At 44.1% G+C, this 23,464-nt stretch overlaps 1 protein-coding gene across 2 annotated transcripts in view; it reads right to left on the bottom strand.

Moving 5' to 3' along the window:
* The window catches only part of LOC311488350 (FERM, ARHGEF and pleckstrin domain-containing protein 1), a 55,732-nt gene that overhangs the window by 16,438 nt on the left and 15,830 nt on the right, over positions 1-23,464 (bottom strand). The window contains exons 3-13 of one of the 2 annotated variants that reach the window (XM_084544990.1): positions 8,452-8,556; positions 8,321-8,363; positions 8,022-8,100; positions 6,067-6,164; positions 5,518-5,632; positions 3,534-3,681; positions 3,332-3,427; positions 3,084-3,247; positions 2,893-2,961; positions 2,697-2,790; positions 1,860-2,067 (exon numbers count right to left, since the gene is read on the bottom strand). In XM_084544990.1, the coding sequence (XP_084401116.1) occupies positions 1,860-2,067; positions 2,697-2,790; positions 2,893-2,961; positions 3,084-3,247; positions 3,332-3,427; positions 3,534-3,681; positions 5,518-5,632; positions 6,067-6,164; positions 8,022-8,100; positions 8,321-8,363; positions 8,452-8,556 (1,219 nt within the window). The remainder of the gene's footprint in view (positions 1-1,859; positions 2,068-2,696; positions 2,791-2,892; positions 2,962-3,083; positions 3,248-3,331; positions 3,428-3,533; positions 3,682-5,517; positions 5,633-6,066; positions 6,165-8,021; positions 8,101-8,320; positions 8,364-8,451; positions 8,557-23,464) is intronic. The other variant, XM_084544991.1, reaches the window with a different exon arrangement.

Below are 23,464 nucleotides of genomic sequence, written 5' to 3'. Positions count from 1 at the left end.
CGAGCATAAGTCAAGTGCAGATGGGGTATGTCAATAGTGGACGTAAGTAACTGAACTACCACTGCAGCACACATATACCTTTACCCCACTCTGACCAAGACACTGCTGTTAGATAATACTCCTTTAAACAAGATATGTTTAATTGTAAAGTTTGCTTCAAGTTCGTAAAGAATGGAGGTTAGGGTAAACGTATACAGTACGTTAATGAATCAGCAAAGAGACTCTAATATTGCTATTTGCAGAATATGGATTAGTTTCCATAAAAACTAACTTTCATAAAACACTGCAGACAGAACTTCTCACACACCAGATGCAGCATTAATAACCCAACACGACAACAAGGTCGATAAATGCCTAGAAACTTAACAATTATTTTCAGAATTATACATCAACAAGACAGAATCTGATGAACAATTACAGAATAATATTCCCTAAAGGAAGTCATAAGGCATCTGAGATAAAGAACCTGAACCGGGCACAACTCTAAAGCCTACGACGTTTGCTCAAGTTTCAAACTGACATAAAGAGAGCCACAGCTTCTCTGTAGTTTTTAATTAGCAGCTATTCTGTGTGGACTCCTAACAAGGCACCCATGCATGTCTGCACAGACATATCAACATAATTATAGAACAGGGAGGATGAACGTCAAAGTGCCTCCATGCAACAAACAAGAAAGCTTATTTAGTGCTCAAAAAGTGCTTCTAGTTGGTGGTGATGCTGTGCCTGAGAAGAGGACTGGGGAAATGGAGTATGGAGATTTGAGTAGTCTCCTGACAGAAACAATCTGTCACCCAGTGGACACCGCTGCCATTATACCATCTGGACCCACACCAAACCCTTCAAACTCTTTCCCAGAGACGGTTTGAAGCTTTCTTCGCACTAACAGCTGAAAACCTGTCCCCCTTCCTCATCACTGAAGGCATGGCAACCATCCTCATCCGTCTCCTCACCTAGCTGGAGGCTGCCAAAGGAAAACTTGTTCCTGGGTATAGGGGAATTAGCCTCCACTGGATTAGTAGACACCAACGGGCTGTTGCAGTTGCCCCTGTGGCTTTCCACCTCAGATTCACTGGACTCCGAACCACTCGTGGTGGAGCCTTCGTTCATCTGAACTGCTCCCACATGAGTGGAGCTACTCTGTCTTAATCGTCTCCGTCCCAGGCTGGAACGGGACCTGCCTGGTGCAGTGAGGCCATTGGCCATCATGCGGCGCTCAAGCGCAGCCATGCGTTCAGCGCGAGACAGGACAGGGTGCGGTTCTTGCCCCGGCGAGGGGGTTCCCTGGTTTGAGTCTGCGTCAGAGCGGTGATGCACTTTGTGGAGTTTCTGTAGGTGAGGAGATCGGCTCGGCATTGGGGAGCACCTACCATCATTAAAGTGGGGAGGAGTGGGGCCGTAGCCGTTTTGCTCAGCATGACTGAAGGATGGAGCTTGGCGGAGGGAGTCAATGACAGGGCTGGCGACGACACTCTTTAAACCATACGTATGTTGCACTGTGAGGGGGCTGCCGCTCTGCCTCTCTCTGTTGTCCCCCATAGTGTCAAGAACAGGACTTTTGTCAGCCTTATGACGTGACCGCCTGGGTGACTGGTCTAACACATGGCTCATGCTTGGGGAGGCTCTAGAAGAGGAAGGGGACTCCCTGTACCGCAGCTTACCAAGAACGTGCTCCTGTTGGGGCTGCAGTGCCCCATTCATCCCCCCTGAGCCAGACCCCCTGTGGAGCAAGGCCTGCTCACTTAAGATGTAATGCGACCTACTAGCATGATCCCAGCCCATGTTATATTCCCTATATATATCACTGCAGTCAATATAGGGGATGCAGGAGCTGCCGACTTTAGCAGACCGAGATGCTGGACCTGTACTCAGATGTTCTGGGTGGGTCTGCCGCGGGGAGCCCCTCGTCTCTTCCGTCCTGGACCCCGTTCTGTCATCATGGCCATTTCTGTAGTGGGAAGGGCTCGCCCTCGCTGTCCGCGAAGCTGACGGGTCCTCTGCGCTCACCAGCACCGACTCCTTCCAGTGACGCCGAGGAGGAGAGTCGACTCTGGCCGTGGGAACACCACTCTGACAGCAGGAGACAAATGCAGAACTTTAAAAAATTCAGAGAGTACGTTTTATGCATCATTAATAATAACTCAAAGCTGGGATTTTAAATGAATTCTGCCCCGCTGGATGTTACACTGCGAAGGTTTTGGAGAACTTTAGAGAACCCTGTGGCTCGGTTTTAATAAGCAGGTTTGTATCTTGGCACCACACACATTTTTGGTAATCGACAGTTAGCGGTGGTTATCAAAAGGAAAGAAGAAAGACGCTAGCCAATATAAATATGGATGTAAACTAGACGTGCACAAAGGTATACCAGGGTTGAAAGGTGACTTAACACATGCATTTGTATGCATTGCCCATTGGCAGGATATGACCTAGCCCTGGACAACAGAGGCTGTAGAGTGTGTACCTGCCTCGAAACATTTCACAATGAATAATTTTTACATCCCACTCAGAGGTGTTGAATGCTCCTCTACTTTGGCTAAATTTCCCTGCTACGCACGAGAAACATAAAAGGCCTATATTGTTCTCCTGAAAGATTTGACTCAATGAAGCATTCGTAATGAGAAATGCAAATGAAAGACTATAATAAAACTCCTGATGTGACACAGGCCAAATGCAGTTAAGGTACCACTGAAAAGACTCACTTCTGTTGGCACTTCATGGTGACGTGGGGAAGGCAATGGCGACAGGCGACTGTTGTGTTGGACCCGACTGCTATACTGGACCCGACTGTGTTTCCTGGCAGACAGGATGTAGAAGGTCAGAGCTATTCACTCTGAGCACCCTCGCTTTTACCAAATATGTCACACACACACACACACACATGTCTGCAGCCTTTACCTTTCAAACGGGATCTTTTTAAATTCAGACTCCCTCACATAATCCATCACCTGCTTCTGTGTGCGACCGCTGCAGAGATAAGTACAAGGGGAGATAATAATGAGCAATTTTGCTAGTAGGCTGTTAAGTGATGGGTAGAAACAGCTGTGTGCCTGCAGTCCTGATAAATGGAGGAGAGCTCTCTTCTCTACCTGAATCTGAAGGAGGAGCCCCGTGTGAAAAGCACAGGCTTCGGCTTGGGTTTGGGTTCTTCGAAGAGGCGGAAGAAGGCGTGATATTCAACACAGATCTTCCAGAAGACTTTACAGCAGTCCCTGCTGGCCATTAGAAACTCCAGGGTGTCCTGATATGAATTCTGGGGGATAGATGAAGGTACAGCTTACAACACCAACCACCAGCTGAGTTGAAGGGGTTTTACAGATACAGCAATGTGACTCACATTTAGATCTGGCCTCAGCTTAATGAGGAAACGTTTTCTCTTGAAGCTCAGCTTACGGACTTTAGACCAGTTGAAGGCGTTGATCTTCGTGTTTCCCTGAGGAGATGAAAAACCTTCATCACCCAAACGCATCCGCTGAAGTGAACCAGGAAAAGACAAAAGGCTTTTCACGTTGTCGTCCTTTGTCTGGTTTACGACCTACCTGGAAGACCAGGACACCTGTGTGCGCCACAGCCAGGCTTAGCCTCGTGCCCTCGCGGTCCTTGGCAGGGTGGAGCCGGATCCCGTACATCTCCAGCCTGCGAGCCACTTCTAGCAGCTGATAGTCTGATTCTGCTGGTGTTTGACCCCTGCAACGCAAAACAGACAGTCACACATTAAAAGTTACATTATTTACATGATCCTAGTGATATATTTCTCTCTTAACTATCAACCTCCACTGTTGTCTAAGAACAACTGAAACCGGGAACACTGCTATTCCACTAATAATCAGATTAATGCCTCATGACTGGCCCAATCTAAGGGAATCTTCAGTCACATCGAGAAGGATAGTGTAAACCTTTATAATTGGTTAAATATAAAAAAATCTGATTTGTTTCTCTCTGGGTTGAATGAATTCATTCTTTCTGACCATGACATGGTGAGAGGGGCAGAAACACGGTGACAAAACAATGGCACATGTTTGAACAACTCGTTTGGAGAGATGAATGAAGCCAGAATCAGTGTGAGCAGCGCTGTCGAATATGTGGTTCCGTGTTTTTTATTGATTGAATTCAGTGTTGTCAGTGAGGGTTGGGGAAAGACCTTCTGCTGTAATTCCGGCAGAACCACTTCGCACATGTCAGAAGATGTTTTGGGGCATGTTGATACAAATACAGTATCATCGGTATTCATTCAATGAAGGGACCTGTTTGTTTTTGATCCTCCATCCTGTTATTCAGGCTGTCGCCAGACTCTCGGACAAGATTTAATCACAGACTGAAAATGGTCAGAACCAAATTCTGTTTTAAAACATCACACTGATTTGTTTTTTTTGTCCAATGTGCTTTTACTCTCACGGTAGTATTGTAGAAAAGATATTTTAGGGATGGTAAATTAAGACAAATTCAAAGGGCACACTTTCACTTAACAAGAGCAAACTGTGGCATCCATTCTCTATTTTCAACTTATCTTTCAGACAGATAAACCTGGTTTATCATCCTGCTTCGTGTCTCGCTAATTGAGGTGAAAGACCAGGACAGAGTGGATCCACGTTGCTCCTGTTTATCTGAGTCTCTGGAGCAGCGGTGGGAGGTTGGGGAGTGGCTGCAAACATTAACTAACTTTCCTAATTCTTATCAGTTGATAAGCCTTCCTGTTTCCTGTGTGTGGTTCCTAATAAGAGATTTAACTCAACATGGCACCCTGCCAGAAGAGCTGCAGCTATCAGCGAAGAAGGACTTGGTGTGGGAAAAAAGTCAAAGAGAGCGGAGAATATAATAGCGCTTCTGTAATGTTGCAGCTGCCGCCCACTGTATGTCTGTGACACACAGTAAAGGAGACTTGGCTAATATTTAAACGTATTGATGAGAGCATTTTAAAGCACGACGATATGAGCAGATCTGGAAGGTTAAGTAATTCATTTATAATGGAATACCACTCTCACACTAAAGGCACATACAAGGGAAAGCACTAGGTAAAACACAATCTTCTTACAAACTCTTGCATTAAATATTTGAGGAAAGGCCGACAATTTGGGTTTTTGACCCACTAACTCAGCTGGCAACAGCTAGTGTGGGGTTGAATGAGGATTGCAGATCTCTGTTTGTAGCAAAGTAGCCTCTTGTTAGTGAAGTAAAAGACAAACACATTTCAATTTCTGGCCAGAAGCTGTGAAACAACTTAACAAAGACTTTTCTCGAAGTCGATGTATGATAAAAAAATAAAAAAAACTGCACACAGCCCTATGAGAAAGAGCCCATTCATTCAGTGGCCGCCTTCCTGAATGTGTCACCTGTATGATAAAACATCCCAGTGGGACATGCACAAGGTCTGAAACAACATTTCCTGTTCACAGCTGAGTAGAATCATTTGGGTTCAACCATGACTTCATCCAGAGACCTTTTCTAAACAGAAACTTATTTTTTAAACTCGAAGCCACGCGGCCTTTTAATCAGGAGTTCTACATCTCCAACCCAGAAACTCACATGTTCTTTGAGTGAAAGTCCATGATCTTGTCAATCAGGGGCATCTGATCTGGGATGTAGTTGTTGTTGAGGAGGTGTGACCGGCACTGGCTCTCCTCGAAGTCCCCAATCTCAGCTTAGAAGTGAGAAGAAAAAGAGCTCACGTTAAACAAAATAAGGATATGTAACATTAAAATAGTAGGTCTACAAAAGAAATGCTACTCGGCAGAGAAGCCTCCGAGCTCATTATTTCCTCTTTTGGTGTTTTACTGATACAAAAATACACTTTGATCACAGAGGTTCAGAAATATCTGTTAATGAAAAAGCTCATGTTTCCTGGCATGGCACTATGACGCATCGTTGCTCTGAAGCAGCTTGGCAAGATTACGCTCAAGCATCCAACTGAAAGGTATCCATGGCAACGCACAGATAATCAATTTGCAATGGTGTGCAGTGTGCTACATGACAATGTTTGATGATAAGCTCAGTGTGAAAAATGTGTTTTAAAAGACCCTTATCTGATCTGTCAGCGCTCGGAGCTAAATGAGGAAACGGCCGTGTTAGACTTACACTGGATAATGTGGGAGACCATCAGCGCGGCACTGCTGTCGTTGCAGGTCAGACGTCCGCAGGAAAGATCCTGTTTGACCTGCAGGGCGAACAGGTACCTGGCCAGAAACACAAACAGCCTTCACATTATAATAACCAGGGTAGTTGTGGAGGTTGCTTTCCAGCACTGGACCTCTGGGTCCACTTAAAACCAACTCTACCTCCGATTTAAAGACAACCTCTAAGAGGATAACTAAAATTCTTATTTTACACAAGACTGCAATTGAAGCGAAATCAGCTGGCCTAACTGCACATTTCGGATTAATAAATTAAAAAGCTGACCGAAGTTATTTACAGAAGATTTACTGAGTGTCTTACGGTGCTGCTTCTCCTGGCTGCCTGACAAACACAGTCTTTAAGTTATAATAATTAGATTGATTAATAAAAAATGAATTATAGTTTAAAATATCAATGGCCCAGTGCTCACTGAGACATTTGAGGCCTTAGGATGAGAAACGCTGAGAATTTTATTAATGGCACTTTGATGCCAGATGATTAGTTCTGCTATGTGACTTCATATTAGTGCACTGCCACTATTTGTCCCTTGTGTCAGACCTAACTAAAACAACACTGAAGAATATATATATATAATTACAGAACGATGCAGAAACACAGTCGTGCTAGTGTAACTGCTTACACCGGCATAGCCTGCTAAGGTGTAGACTCTGCATAGATTGCTTGCAGGAGTACAAACCAAGCTTTAGTCTCTAAAAAGTCAGAAAACTATGAAGAACGCCTTTCACAGTTCTCCAGAACCAGAGACGACATCTTCAGAGTTTTGTTTTTTTCCTGATAGTTTGCTCTTGAAGTATGTTCACTTTATGATGACAAAGAAAAGAGAAATGCTGCAAATCATTTACATCAAAGAAGCAGGAACCAGTTAATATTTAGAGCTTTTGATTAATAAGCAACTTAAACTAGAACTGACTCTACAATCAAAAAATTCCTGTTGATTGATTATTTATTTCAGCTGCAACTGAAACCTCATGCTCCTTGTGTGTTTTGTGCATAACTATATACACAATTAAAACCACTGACAGGAGAAGTAAATAATGTTGACCATCTTGTGACAATTCAATGTTCTGCTGAGAAACTTTTGGACCTGGCATTCATGTGGATGTTACTTAGACATGTACCACCCACCAAGACCAGACCAGGCACCCCCACCCCATAGCAATGACACTCCTTGATGGCAGCAGCCATCCCCAGCCCCAGCTAGCACCAAATTCACTAGTATCTGTGGGATGCACTGGAACAAGACTGATCAACAGAGGCCCCTCCTCTCAACCCATAGGACCCAAAGGCCCCCACTAACAACATTTAGTCACCACAGGACACCCTCAGAAGGCCCATGTCCATTCAGTCACAACTGTTTTGGAGGCACAAGGGAGACCTGGGACAATAAGAATTTCTATCTGATGTCTGCTGGATAATGCACATATTCAAAAATGTATTATTTTTATTTTATTTTATTATTTTATTATCATTGTACTATATATATATGAATGTAAAGACCATCTTATTACTGTAAACAAAACACCTTTAACCACCTTTGAAAAATGTACACAGTATGTGAGGTCTCTATATTTTATGTTCGCTGATATTTTTATTATTATTACTGACATATTACTCCACTCCAAACATGCGAACCGTGAGCCAGCTCCAGAGCAAGAAACCAGAAAATCATTAGCTCCACGCTAATCTCCGGCGGGGCTAAATCAGAAACATGGCAGCCATGACATGTGAACTGCATAGCTGAGCAGCATAAATCTTCTGGGAACCGGGGCACATGTTTCATTCGCGCTCCTACAATCGCTCTCAGTTATTCACGGTGGCACGTTACATGCAGATGCACATTTCAAAAAGGAGATAAGCATGGCGTAGAGATAAAAGGAAGCGTCCGGAAAGGAGCTCACCTCGTCAGCTCCTCCAGCAGCTGAGCATGGTCTGGGGGAAAGAACTTCACAGTAAACCTCAAGGTTGTGTGTTTCGGCCCTGCGTGGGATAGATGGAGTTTAGCAAAAAGAACACACACAAAGCATCTCCAGTTGTGCTTTAATACATATAGCATTTGCTATTTGAAGTGGGATTCACATGGATCACAGTGTAGATGCTGTTCTTATATGATATCATGGATATTTTCTTCAGATGAACCACTGAAACATCCAAGAAAGAGACTCCTTAAAAGAAGGGAAAAACATTTTGAAACACTTACGTCTGAGTTGCTTGATAATGGGCTTGATATGGTCTAACCAAACCTGTGAGGAAAAAGAAAACATCAGGGAAGGGCTGTTTTTAAAGTGAAACTAAACTGTGGGGGCTCCATTTTAGTGTTATTTTCCTCACCATCATCTTTTGATGGTTCTGAAACTCCAAACCGAAGTAGTCGCCCTCGATGAGGTTCATGTGGGAGCACACCAGGTCAAACAGCACCTTGCCGGAGGCTTTTTGCTGTGAACAAAGGGCGAGAAAGAAAAGCAAGAAGAAATGTGGTTAACACAAGACTGTAACAGAAACCATTTCTATTTTTAATCTGCTCTCGGTGTTCCAGTCAAATGACACTCACTTCAGGACAACCCAATGACAGACGAAAGAGTAGACAGGCACTTAAGAGGCCTGCTTTGTGGACCTGTCAAAGCCCATGGGAGTAAACGTTACCCAGATACATGGTCTCTGTCTAAATACCTCTGCTAGCCTTCCCCCTTCCACCCTGACATTCAAAGGATCAGCTCGCCACTGAGAAGCCCCCATACTCCCTGCTGGAGCTGGGAGGGGGTGGACCCCATCTCTGATCTGTGCCTCCAGTGTCATCGCCGTCACCGATGACGGCCCAGCTAGCCTTTGAGGTTGATACAGTATCAGGATGGGATAAAGACTCTCCCTGGCCCCTCTCTGTCCTCACATGCCCTACGTGCAGCACACACCAACACTTTGAAGACTTAACCGGCCTCGTTCTGACATACACTGGCAACACACAAAACCTCAAAAATCCACCACATCTTTGGAGAGGGAGAAACGTTCCCATGTAAGGTCAAATAAATGTCGGGGGTTTCCGCAGGAACGTTTCTGTTACTGAGAAGACGGAGCTCTGTCAGGAACACAACGGGCAAATTTCTGCCTGAATACTCGTGATTGCTTTGCACCAGTGCAAAGCGTCCCACAGCTGCGAATATGAGCGTCTGTGGCAGCAGTTCCCCCTCTGGCTTGGATAATGAGTAAGGGCTGTGTCAGAGACTGTTTCAAGGAAGCATTTTCCCTTTTACTTTTACACAAAAGGACTGTGTATTGCTGGGACACAAGCTACTACAAGAATTCCCTTCGTGAAAGGGGTTTGCCCGCCTTTAAATCTGTCTAATGTTTCACAGGCAAAGAAAGACGCTGTGTTACTATTGATGGTTAAAGAATAGAAAACTTAAGCTCTGCCAGATTAGTGAAACGAGTTTGTACGTCCACAAACAAATTCAAATCAAGCAAGCATGCACCAACCGCTCCTTCCCTGTGTGTGTGTGTCTGTCATGTGTAGCACTACTATCTCTCTGCAGGCTGTTTTCATGCAGTGCAGAGGGCGTCCTACCAATGAGGACCAGCTGTTTCAATATGGTGACAGAGCTGAGGAGGGAGGCTGGAGGGAAGAACCCATCAGCTGTTTTCACACACACAGAGACGCACACACACATTACTTCCTGATTTGCAGCAAGCATATAAACCCCTGAATGAATTCTGTGTCATGTTTTCCGAACAAATGCGCGCTCTGTTGAGGCAAAGCAGCAGAGAAAAAAACGAGCAGGACACAGTGAAGGCTGAGGAGTGTTCTTGCCGGAGCACTCTCATATCCAGCCTTATAAATCTGCTGTCACGGATGAAATGACCACGAGCCAAGCAGAGATGGGTAAGGCAGAGGCTGATTACAGCCGGGCAGCGCCTGATTAAATGTCTGCTGTTGCAGACCGGAGTTATGGTGCTGCCATTTGACGTCGCTGCAGCCGGCACAATAAGACGACAGTCGTTAATGGTGCACAAGTCACTAAGATTGACGGTTGTCATGGTGCAGGCACTCAATGGACACTTGGTAGTGCAGTCTTTATCCTAAAGTCTTTAAAGTCGAATTGAATACGAAGGCTCTGCAATGCGATAGGGACTAATAGGTTGTAATGTTCGGTTTTTGTATTAGAGAGGAGATCCATTCAACTTGAATGAACATGAACTGAACATGAATTCTATCCCTAATCCACGATAAGTTTGGACACTGATGTTTGTGGTATTGTTACTATAGTAACTATAATTTGTTATACTAAAAGGACTTTCCAATATTTGCAGCCCTTGCACCGCAAACAGTATCCTCCAAAATGAAGTGCAGGCCTTTAGCTACAGGTACCTAATGACAGTTTGGCACTTTACAATGGAAAAAAGTATATGACCTCCCAAAGAAAGTTTGCGGACACTGGACCATTATGTGGTCGTTAAACATCCCCCTTCAAAAACACAGTTAATACTCTGCAGCTATACACCAATCAGCCACAACATTAAAACCACTGACAGGAGAAGTAAATAACACTGACCATCTTGTGACAATCCAATGTTCTGCTGGGAAACTTTTGGACCCGGCATTCATGTGGATGTTACTTATACCACCCACCTAGACCAGACCAGGCGCCACCACAACATAGCAATGACACTCCTTGATGGCAGCAGCCATCCCCAGCAGGATGCAGCCTGACACAGGCACACACACACAAAAACGGTTTAGGAAAACAGCACAAGGTGTTCACCTGGCCATCAATAATCTGTGGGAGCCTGAACAAGCCTGATCCACAAAGGTCCCCACTAACAACATTCTGTTGCCAGACACCACAGGACACCCTCAGAAGGCCCATGTCCATTGATGATGCACAACTGTTCTGGAGGCACAAGGGAGACCTACACAATATTAGGCAAGTGGTCATAATGTTATGCCTGATCTGTGTACACCTTCCATTTTTCTGATTCTGGAACGTGTCAACAGTGATTTGCTCTCATTCAGTCACACAAGAATTATGTTTGGCACTAATGTTAAACAGTAAGACGTGGCTCAAATTTAGTTTTATGATTGATCCGGGAGTAGGTCTTGGACGGGGAGGACGGGGTTCTGTGGTGGTCGGCCAATTCTTTGACACCAAACTGAGGAAACCAGTTCTTCACGAACCTGGCTCTGTGCACTGGGGCATACCATTGAGAAACTTGGCAGTTAGCTATGTACTCACAATGTTTGCGCCTTCAGTCGAGTGTTAACCTATAACAACAACATCACGCTTTATTCATAGCTGGTAATGAGTGCCAAACATGACTGCCAAATGGTGTCAAACACAAAACCTCAGATGCACGCTAATGACGGCATGCTAACACATTCGGCGGCAGCTACAATGATTGCCGTGGTCCGTCGTAATTAGCATGTTAAAGTAGCATATAATGACACTACATACAGCTGAGGGAATAAAAGACTGGATAAACTGAAATTTTGCCTAGATGATGGCACTAGGCAAAAAATAATTGGGAGAGGAATGTCTGTACCAGGATTGCATGGGAATCCATCACATCTTCACTCACCATGTTGTAGCAATAGATGAAGAAAAGAAGGCAATGTCTGCTTTCTGAGGATTTGTCTTCCTGTATGTTTCTTGTGAATGTCATACTAATCCAGTAATTAGTTGTGGAGATATTTCTGCCCTGGAATAGAGTCTGAATCGGGCAACACCGCCATCCCTAAGAACAAAGCTGCCACCGTGACCGATTAGCAATTGAAATTGTTTTAGATCATTCAAGCTGTAAGGGCTAAACATAATTTAATGTGTTAATTAGAATTTACTGAACCATTCATTTTCACTTAATATAAGTGCACTTGCAGCAAGCCTGTCTTTCATTTTTATCTCCTCTCTTCATCTAGACTGTAAAATACACCCATATGATAAATTTGAACTTTTTATTTTTTTTAATGAAATAGTCTCCATGGAAAACTGCAGAAATGCTGATACCGTAGAAAGATGATGACCGAGAGCGTGACAGTCACACAAAGGAGGAGCCGTGACTTCTCTCCTCTCGCATGCAGCTGACACAACACTCTCCAAACACGTCGCGCAGCCTCTGCACCAGCAGAAAGGTCTTAGGGAAACATCACGCTCAGCAGCTGGCATTTCTTTTATCGTCTGCTATGCCAAATACCACAAATCTCTCTTTTTATGACCTCTATCTATAAAAGCACCAGAGCTAGTTTACATAGGAGCAGTCAATTCCAGGGTGAGACGGTGCGTCCTGAATCAGCGGTCTCAGTCCCAGGCCAGACGTGCAGGGAGAGTCTGTCTGGCCTCATTAGGCTGGGAAACGGGCTCATAGGATGCTACTACTGTTTACATGTGTATGAGCGCTAGCATGCCTGCATCGCTACACTGACCTCCACATGCTCCGGCTGACAGAAGAAGGCTAAATAAAGATGACAGCGATGTGTGCACACACGTCCGCTTGGGTTTCCACTTCAGGGTGGACCAAAGAACCCCCCCGCCCACCCCCCACCCCTAGTTAGTAAGCTCCTGTCAGCAGAAAAAAACATAAAGGTCAGGTGTAAAGCAGCTTTGTATGCTCTGAAATGCTCCCCTCAAGGAGTTGCTGGTATGGTCCACTTCACCCACAATAAGCCAGGCCAGGGAGTGGTCGCCAAACTTCTCTAGGGGGTTGTGTGGGGGTGGGTGCCATGAGTGGTAAACAGACTGCCAATGCCTTTAGGCTCCAGATTTGATGAAAAGAACAAAGGGAATTGCGTCTGGCTGAATATTTAGGTTGAGGTGCACCGGAGGAGGTGGTGCTGCCATTAGAGCAAAGGGGCCAGTCATTCCTGGGGAGGGATTTTTATTTTCCCTTTTCTTGCTGCTGGTGCTGTAACCCCTGCTGGTTCAGTTATAGATAATGGAGCAGGAGGTTTTCAACTGTGACATTCAGCGACATCGCAGGAAGCTGATTGAGGTCACAGATGAAAGCGACTGCGTGATTCAAAGGAGCGAATAAGTACATAGAAAGTTTCTGGGAATCAAACTGTCCGCAGTGCTCATCTGTTAAGGCAGCATATGGGCTTAGGAAAATCTAAAGGTTGTGATTTTTTAAGTGACACCGAAAACATTCTTGACTTGCATACTTTTGGGAGTAAAAACTGACTTTACTAGTCACGTCACAGACATGACTGTGGAAAACCCCTGGAAGTATGTTGGGTGCCTTTAAATGATCCGTGCCTCTTCTGATAACGCTGCAAAGAGCAGGGCTCAGATTACAGAGCTGTTTACAGTAGCAGGAAGACACATTCCCACACTGAATCCCTCTTGTGCTGTTATTAAAAACATATGTGAAGACTCCGCTAAACTGCCCATCCCATATTCCCATGGGTTCTGTCGCAACGAAGCAAAAACACAGCTATCTGAAGTGCTTTAAACGGGCGTCCATGCACGCGTGTGTGTGCGCGCGCATGAGCAGGTATATGCACCGTAAAGGAAGCGTAGGACGGAGAGGTCAGCGGCTGTTGAAGCTCATTGAGATTCAGGTCATGCACTGCGGAGGTTCCCAGGGTGACTCGACTACGGCGGGAGACTGACAAAGAGGGACGAGGGGAGGGAGGCAAACCTACTGATAATCCTGTCAAATTACCTGCACAGATGTGTGACCGTGCATATGTTTGAAGCGGAGTGTGCTCAGAGCTAGAACAGTTTTAATCTCATTATATCTAAACTGAAACGTGACGCAACTTCTAACGGCCGCGTCGCAGTAACAGGAAATATTCAATCATAAAATTATTTAAGTGTGAAGATACCGTCCTGTTTTTACCCTCCTTTGGTTTTTCTTTTTATTTCCAAAGAGCTTCAGAGTAAAAATATCAACAAAAATGAAAAGAAAAATGATGATTGGGCTGCCACAGCTGTCAGATCCATTCTGTCAGAGCACACCGGCCTCCGGGCCCAGAGAGGACAACCATGAAAATAATGTCCCCCGGCTTCAATAGAGGTTGAGGTTGAGAGGGGGGAGGCAACCCTCAACAGCCACCACCATCTCCTCCTCCTCCTCCTCCTCCTACTTCTTCTTCTTTCACGGACACCCCACCCATTACTTTCCCTGCCTGCCCTCCAAGGAGTCGCGGCGGCTAGAAACATATTGATTTTGCATAAAGAATAATTAAGTGTCTTGTTGTGACCGCTGCACCACTGAATATCTGACAGCGCAGAGCCCCATGCATTTGTGCAAAGACCTCCCACTGCTAGTCAGAGCTCCATAAATCAGAGGACAGATCTAACAGTTGTGGGTGTGCATCGTTAGCGGAGACGGTAAACAAGCAGCAGCAGAGACTCAACCGAGCATGCCAGCGCGCTTTGCTATGTTTGCAAATACAAAGCGGCGCTAATATGTTAAACACACACTGACGCAAACGCAGCACGAAATTCTGTCAAGTCTCAGCGCTTAACGCGGAGCATCATTAAAATAAGCAAGAGTGCAGGGGAGGGGGTTAAGGCAGCTGGAATTACCAAAAAGATTGGCCTCTTTTTTTCTTCTTCATCTGCTTAAATCTCTTTCAGAGTGCCTTCAAATTCTGGACACATGCTGGTTATTCTCCGCTACCACCTCTTCGCAGAGCCGAGGATTACTGTCACTCAGGGGGAGGATGCGTCACTTCACATTTAGGCAGAAACTCCACATTTAGCTAAGCAAGATAAAGGCAGAATGAAGAACTGAATAATGCATTTTTTAACTGCCGTTTCATTATTACCACAACAAATATTCAAGAATGACGACTTCTGTTTCAGATAAAAATGTTTGCAGTGACAGAAATATTAGTTATTTTAAGTTGTCCATATTTTCAGGTACCAACTTTATCATCTGCATGTAGAAAAAAAAAACTAAATTTAATTGCATTAGAGCTGAAATGATGAGGCAGTTCATCAGAGAAAAATAATCAATTTTGCTGAATAATTAATTTAAGTTAACATGGAAAACACTTACGCGATCCAGCTTCATTAATTAGAATTTGTCTGGTTATTTTTTGTGGTCACATATTATATTATTGTTACATTTTTTGTTATCTCTCTGGATTTTGAATATTTCATCCCATCGCTTAACCATAAAAATCTTTAGCTGCAGCTTTAATATCTATTATCTTAGAGGCGAAGCAAGCTGCTGTAACTACCGTTTTCATCCACGTGTCGTTTTTGTGCAAAAGTAATTATCACCACCTACACAATTAGGAGGCGGAGAGATCTCTCGCGTTGCTGTGAACACTGTAGAGCGCTCTAGGTGTGCACAGTCAATCAATAGGTTAATTAGAAGATTAATTAAGTGTAACTGTGAGAGACAGCTCCCGCGAGGTCAGGCCGGGAAAGAGACAAGTCTTTTTATGTATAATCTCAATACAAAAACATGTCAAAGAGGTAATTCTTAATGATTTGGCTCCTTCTGTGTCTTGCCTGACCTTTACGTCAGGTGGTCTTATTATAGAAGACACCAGAGAGCTGAGGGAAGAGATTATTTAGTGAACTAGAGAGCTTAAGGTAATATCAGATATGACAGTATACTGGGCTGAATGTGATTACCTGAGATGCTTTGGAGAGCTAGAAGTGTGTCAAGAGATCAGAAATGAGTCTCTATAAATAAAAGAGAACGACGGTCTAAATGAGTCTGAAACAGAAAATGTTTGAGGCACAAATCCAAGAAAATAACTGGAACAACTGGAACCCCAACAGAAAGTCATATCACATCCATAATCTGCCACAGTCTACCAGGCGTGAACCAAAAGCAGGGGTTTACCATCTAGTTTCATGCACCAATTCCCCGTTAACTCAACCACTACACACCAGGATCATTTACACTGACTGGGACACTTCCCTTCAGATCTAAATTTTACATGAGTTGTGGGACAATCAGCAGAAATGTGCACGTCTGTAACTGAGCGTATTGGATTCATGTGTCTAAACCAACTGTTTCAATATTTAGCTTAAGCACGGGCCCTGCTGGGACAATAAAACAGCACCAGAAATCTTAAATTAAGGCGAACAAACAGCTGCTGACTTAGCGACATGGGCACTGGATCAGACGGATCAGAGACGGGCCAGGTATACTTTACGATGCCTCACAGATGGGACACATTCTTACGGAAAAAATGCATATCCAGGCTATGTTAAATTATTAAAAGTAAATGTGCCACACTGCCGGTATAAACAGCAGCTTGCTAATACTGGAGCAGACACACTGATCTACATAATTTAGGCATTTCAGCACTGTACGTGTTGGAGAGATTAAGGAGAAAAGAGCAAAGCAATAATGTGCGATGCAAGGTGCATAAGGAACACAACTAAGAGTAGGAAATAGTTTGACAAACGCAAAAACATTAATGAAACACATGCAAATGCTTTTACTTTGGCTGGGCCATTGTGAGGATTGCTGCAAAATAACCCGGCGGCACGTTTGCACTTTGGATTACTATAATTACATCCCGGTTTGCGCTATTGGAAAAATTCCAAGGGTTTATGAAAGCAGAGTTTACTTGCACCTCCACCAGATGGTTAATACGCTTTTATAACATGCAGTAAATTGTAATTAACTGCCAGATATTCAAAGTTCCAGGTATTCTTACTCACAGGACATTTGCTGACCTTTTCATAGTCAACATAAGTAATAAAAAGCCCAGGTGGACATTTTGAGGCTTAGGTGATAAAGGGTTAATGACCAGGAAAGATGCATGATAATGTAGGATTTTTATGATCAACTTCAGGTTGTAAAAGAAGTCCCGGACCTTCCAGGGGATCATCATGGGACCTTAACTCGGAAAATATGGTAGTCAGTGGCATAAGGTAAATCATTTTTCCTTCCTATTTGAATTGTGCCACGCAATACACAATTTTAAAGACGTTTTACACGTCAAGAAAGTTTGTTGTGAAACTGTTGAAATGTGAAAATTCACATAAGTGTCAGTGTTACCGCAATATGAGTCAGGAAACACGCCATTGGGATTTAATTAAGGGGCGTGTTTCAACTTGTACAAAAATATACCTCTCCAAGCGACTGGATACTCTAACAACCAACCAGAGCCAATCAGATGAAAACTAATTCAACTCAGAGCAGCTTAGATGACGTGTATAACTGTAACTGTGTCCATGCCCAGATAAAACCCACCCAAACAGTTTGATTGGTCGTCGTAATGAACGCAAAACGGAGCGACTCCAGACTGAAAAAAAAAAGAAAGAAAAAGAAATTGTGGATGGGTGGTTGGATGGATATGGATTTTCACCTCTTTTTAAACTTGACCCTTTTTCTCTGTGAAATGTGTCAAGGTGGCAGCCATTTGCGACCAATACTGTGCGAGACACGAGGTGTAGTTCCACATACTGGATAGACAAAAAAATAAGCTGTACTTTTACAACAAACTTTCACTTTCGTCACTTTTGAAATGACCTTTTACACTGACAACTGTAAAGGTGTCCATCAGAAGGGAACTGTGCCTATTAAGGAGACTAAATGAGCCAAATAAAGGCAATCCTGACTGGTTATTTTAACCTTAAACTCTTTCTCTATTGATTTTTCCAGAATTTAATTTTCTCAAATCAATCAGGCACAATTGCCGATGTAAAACGAGACTAAATGTGTAGAGAAGAGAATGCCACAGTGCCACAAAAAAAGCCTTTAACAGACAGAGAACATCATGCTGCTCATGACTCCACACTGTAGGAGCAAACTGCTACGTGGAGTGTGGCGGCAACTGACTTTGAATCAAAGGGTGAGATGGCAGCTTTCTGCCTCGCCACCTCAATCCGGACCACCGCTGATTTTTTGGGAGTGGGACACACTGTGAGGAAGATGAGACTTGGGAGGTGTTTAAGAGATTCTTTCCACGGCTGGAGGAGGCAGGTCTCTGGGGAATTTGTTGGTACTGTCCTGCTGCATGCTCCTGCCTTTACCTATAATCTCCACCAGTAATAAATAACGACAGCTGCACATGCCGCTTTACTGGCGAGGCCAATCAATTGGCCTTCTGCAGATTAGCCTTAAACTACTTAGCCCTCAGCCCAGCAAATCCAGAGGTCCTCTGCCTTGTGATGCAGTCAGGTAAGGGTATTGATGATAGCCGCTGCGACCTGATATCCCAAACTTTGCCGTAAAAAAGGCAGAATTTCTGGACACTAAAAAAATGGAGTAACTTCAGACGGTTCCTTCAGCTGCTTTATCCAACCACTCTGTGGATTTGATTTGCTGATACCCCAGGATCAATTAACAGTTTCATTTTGTACAATATAATAAACTAGAAGCAACTAAATCAACTAAACATATGCGGAATGATTTAGTCAATTACTGCAAAAAAAACAAGACTGCCCAGAGTCCCACCACAATCAATAAGTCAAAGATCATATCTAAGCATTTTAACATTCACATTAAATCTCTTATTATCACTTGGCTAGTCAGCTGGGATTTCCCTTGTCAGAATATAGTTGACCTTAGGACACGAAGGTGTAGAGACGAGAGCCTCAGTCCAGGGCTGCGCTTCCTGCAGACAAGGATTAAGGTCAGCGGCCGAGGAATCACTCTCAGTTTGAAGAATCACTGATGATGTCGCAGGTACAACCAGAGCACGGTAAGATGTCTATTGAATATAAAGCGTGTGGTCATGTCTCAGTGGTAGTTACATGAGACAGAAACTGATTTTAAAGCAGTGTCTTTTATCTACATGACAGACCCATTGGCATGATAACGGTGCCAACATGATAATGATGATAAGCAGGTATCGACGTTCCACTCATGTCCTGACTCAATTCCAACTTTCCCTCAAAGACGCAAATGTCAGCTTCATGGTGGTGATAGGAGAAATGTCAAGGGACCACCAATATCTTTAGAATTCATAATCTGGGACCATTATCTCTGAATGGTCCCAGATAATGGTGGAGATCCTTCTTGTATGTTTCAGAGAAACAAAGACTCAAATCCATTTTGTATGCAGCATGGAGAGGGGGGGACACGGCATCATTGTTGGTCGGTGTTCCTTCGGAGGGCCTCCCTTTATATTCTGTCAGAAACCTACCAGACAAACCCAGCAGCTGCTAAATTAGTTACACACTGCTGGTGGGATAAACAATGTTTCACTGCATGTGTTGCTGTAGTGTCTTTCCCCCCTGTTTGGGTTTGACTGACAGGGATGGAAGAACTGACAATGCACGTGTCTGCATTAGATTCAGAAACATTCTGTGGCACTAACCTGGACCAGTTCATCTTATTTTGACACATGGCATTCGCTGCTGCATTACAAAGCCCAGTTTTAATGCAGCACAGTGTAAACCTCAAGCGCTCCGTTGCGCACCAACCAGCGGCGAGGGCATTGGCACTCAATCTCCACGGTGTGACAAATGCGGACGCTGCCCTAAGGTGAAATCTCACATTTAAGGTTGTCCGTGGAGAAAGACAAGGCACAAACACAAGCCAGAGAACAAATATGAGAGCAGACACACACAAGCCTCAGTGAAGGCAGCTGTTGCTGTGTGTCTGCACGCCACTGGGTCCAACAGGAATTTTAGCCTCTGGGACTTCAGAATACTAATCCATCTCTACACTGGAAGACAGACCACACCAGTAACCATGGTAAGAAAATCTTAATTCCTATAATCCGAGAAAAAACACACATCTGAAGGGAAGTATATGGTTAAGGTTAAACACTAATTACCTTCACATAAAATGATAACATGTTAATCTTCCTATGGCGTAATGTGTGCTCTACTTTTAGAGGCATGGTTGAGTTTTAATTCTCCATGTGATAATGTTATAATTACTGTGACCATAACCGAGGTTTTTGGACATTAAAATGCATGGGGGGGAAACACCACACCCTGTTCATGGCTTTTCAAGCACATCCAAAAACCATTTGCTGTGCAGTTACTGTGGCTTAAAACAACTGGTGCTTTGACTACACACACACACACTGGAAATGTGCTCATGCTTTAGAGTGCTGGAGTTTAATGGTTTTCAGAGACTGAAACAACCAACTCTGACTAATTTAGCTATTCATAAACAATAGATGAGAGGTTAGCGTGAGTGTTTCTGTGAGTAAGAGGTTTGAAACGCAAACTCTTTTTGCCGTGTTAGGCTTAAATGCAAGCCTGGGATTTGTCTCTTTCAAGAGAGGTTAGCAAGCCAACGCTGGACGCAACCAAGATTTCCAGGCACACAGCGCTGGCTGACTTCTTTAACCCGGGGAAGATCACCATGGTAACCTCATGCATGCAAGCATGGCTACCCTGATCTGGGGGAGGCTCAAAAATGCTTTAACCTTTGGTGAAATTATTCTTCTAGGAACCTGACAGGGATGAAAGCACTGCCTCCACATTTAAGACGACAGAAATTCTCCCTTTGGATTGAGAACAGATTTGAGAACATGGAACGTGTGCTGTGACGGACCAACATGATTTGACAAATAATCATTTGTTTGTTGGCCGTTATAGGCCTCTTTGACTGTGTTCTTGGCACAGTTTGATCAAATTTTACAACATATTGTGTGGAGTTCTTGACCTCGCCTATGAATCAACTGTTGCACCAGTGAGCAAACATCAACCTCCGGGGCAGATATAATACAGCCACTACTGGATGGCCAATACAAAAGTCTTGGCGTTTTCTCAACTCATTGCCTTGGCATCAATCATGCCCCTGAGCTCCACTCACGCTCCACCTCTTTGCAGGTTTTAACCCTTACCCGGGAGTTTGACAGATTCTGGCTTGGCCAAGATGGGGATACTTAGATACCTATACGGCGCTTCAAAAGCGGCCCTAGGAATCCTACTGCTGATGTCACAAAGGGTTTATCCGTCTTTATATACACTCAGTGTTATTGAACATTCCTTAGAGTAGAGTAGGTAAAGCGGGTTGTCCACAAACCAGAGGGTTAGCGGTTCGATCCCCGGAATGTGCCACGAAATGTCTTGAGCAAGACACCGAACCCCTAGTTGCTTCCAGTGCGTGGCACTGGTGTGTGAATGTGTGTGTGCTTTGAGTACCAATAGGTAGAAAAGCACTATATAAAAGCAAGACCCTTTACCATTTACCATTTAGTATGAACATGCCCGGGGATCCATATGCACACACATAGGAATGTAGTGAAACACAAACTTAATGGTGGTTTGAGCATATTCTGCTCATCAACAGTTGCTTGTGATAACACAAAAGCAAATGTAGCTCTCTGCAGACAAAGGCGAAACAAATATTTTGACTGGTTAAATGAAAAGGAAAACAGTTCCATAACTTGGCAAACCAGCAGTTTTTTTTTGTGTATCAGCATTTTGCTGCTGTAATGATCCATTTTCCCACTTCAAACAGATCCATTTTATGAATCAGTGTTGTTTTCAATCATAAACATCTAGTGAATGGTGCCCACCGAAGCACCATACTTGTAATCATCAACAAAAACCCAGTAAAAGAAGATGACTTTACTCGGCATCACACTTAAATTTTATACTAATACTGGCCTTATTCAAACCTCATGGTTTGCATTTGGGTGTGCAGTGTAATCACTTCACTTACATCACGGCCATTTAAGCGTAATTTCACTAACCGAATATATCTATATTAGGTTAAATGCTTCCATGCTGCCTCTATGTTTAAAGGAGGTCAACTGAGCCTATGTGAGTGAGCATCCACACAACATTACTATGTAATGGCTTTAAATGAGATAAGGCAAGGGAGTCACAACAAAACTACAAGACCTGTGTCTTCAGCAGAAACGTAAGCAACAAGATTAGCCAATCAATGCACAATTCAGTTTAACTATAGGTGATCTGCAGACTATGCATCCCATAAAGAAGAAATGCAAGGTGTAAGGTGAATTAAGCATGTATCAGCACATCATCAACCCTCTCAGATTTTTGGATTCTGCATGATTGGACATCAGTCTGATTGAAATAGTTATTCTGAGAGCCTTTGCCATGACAGGCGACCTGAAGCGGTCGCTTGCTGTTGTTGAAACGCAGACCTTGAATTCCCTGAACAGACCAACCCCCACTGGTTGCCTGAAAGCAGACGTCCCCTGGGACAAATCCTTTGATATCCATAGAGGGGCATTTCTTCACTGGCCACCATTGATGAAGCTTGGATACTTTTTACACTGGACTTCCGCTCATCACATATCAATAGACACAGCCACAGGAAAACTCAGCAGTAGGGATGAGTGGACTAAAGTTCAAACACTCTTAAAAAGAAGAGAAAACAAAAATAGAGTGGAGCTATGTGAGTTTGGCTCTGCTGTTGCTTCAGGACAGAGGAAGTCTTCTGGTTTGCTATTCTCCACGGTAGATTATGCAACAGTTTCCACTTTAATAACGAGGGGTAGAGGAGGGCATTGCTGTCAAGTCGGTACCTCTCCGGCAGGCATACGAACAGCCAGGGATGCCAGTCTGAGCTTTTACTCTCTTCCTCTATCTCTCGCACACACACGCTCTGATGACCCTCCCTCAATCTCTGCTTCATTCACCTCGACTCTCCCTCCCACACATCTCCTCTCTATCTGCCCAAGAGACCCCAAATTCAATTACTGCCAGTGTGCAGTGGGAGGCAGACTCAGCTGCACAGGTACAGCTGAAAGGAATTCTGATACACAACATGTCAGCCAAACGCGTCATGGGAACGATGTAGGCAAAGCTGCAGCGCTGACCGAATACAGAGCCGCGGCGAAATGCACCGATTCCTGTTTTAATTGCCCATCAAGCATGACAGAAAATAACATGGGGAAAGAAGCAGCTTATGCGGTGCAGCAGCAGCAAGCCTTTCCAACTGATAAGAACATTTCAGGAGAGGAGAGCAGCAAAGGTGAAGCCAGAGCACTCAGGGTAAAATGAGGCACGGTAGGATAAGGATAATCCCATGATATCACACTGCTAGTCGGTTCCGACATGTTAATTAGCCCCCTGAATCTCAATGTGAAATTCATAATTCATTGAAGAGGGGCAGTGCTGCTGTGAAGCTGCTGTGCAGCTGAGGCAAACCAACTCCCTTGAGGGTTTCACCCTTTATTTGAGACCAGGAGGACATCACAGAGAAAGAGCAGGCTAGCTATGAGCAGCACAGCCACCACACCCATTACGTGCTATGATGTCTACCTATACTGCTGCTGCTCAGACAGTGGGATACAGCACCAAGACCTTAATGAAAGGATCAGAAAGCTGTCATCAAAGGACAGCGTTCAATGAAAAAGAGCATGGGCATGGGCAAGTCAGAGAATTCACCTTCATAGGTTTCACGAAATGAAAGAAACCACAGGTTATGTTTGCATTCGCCTCATTCTTTTTTTATAGACCGACAACACGCAAGCGGTCACATCGAGTCGACTTCACTG

The sequence above is a fragment of the Chelon labrosus genome (assembly GCF_963514085.1).
Source record: "Chelon labrosus genome assembly, chromosome: 5".
NCBI lineage: Eukaryota > Metazoa > Chordata > Actinopteri > Mugiliformes > Mugilidae > Chelon > Chelon labrosus.
This window is presented reverse-complemented; position numbering and strand designations above follow the sequence as displayed.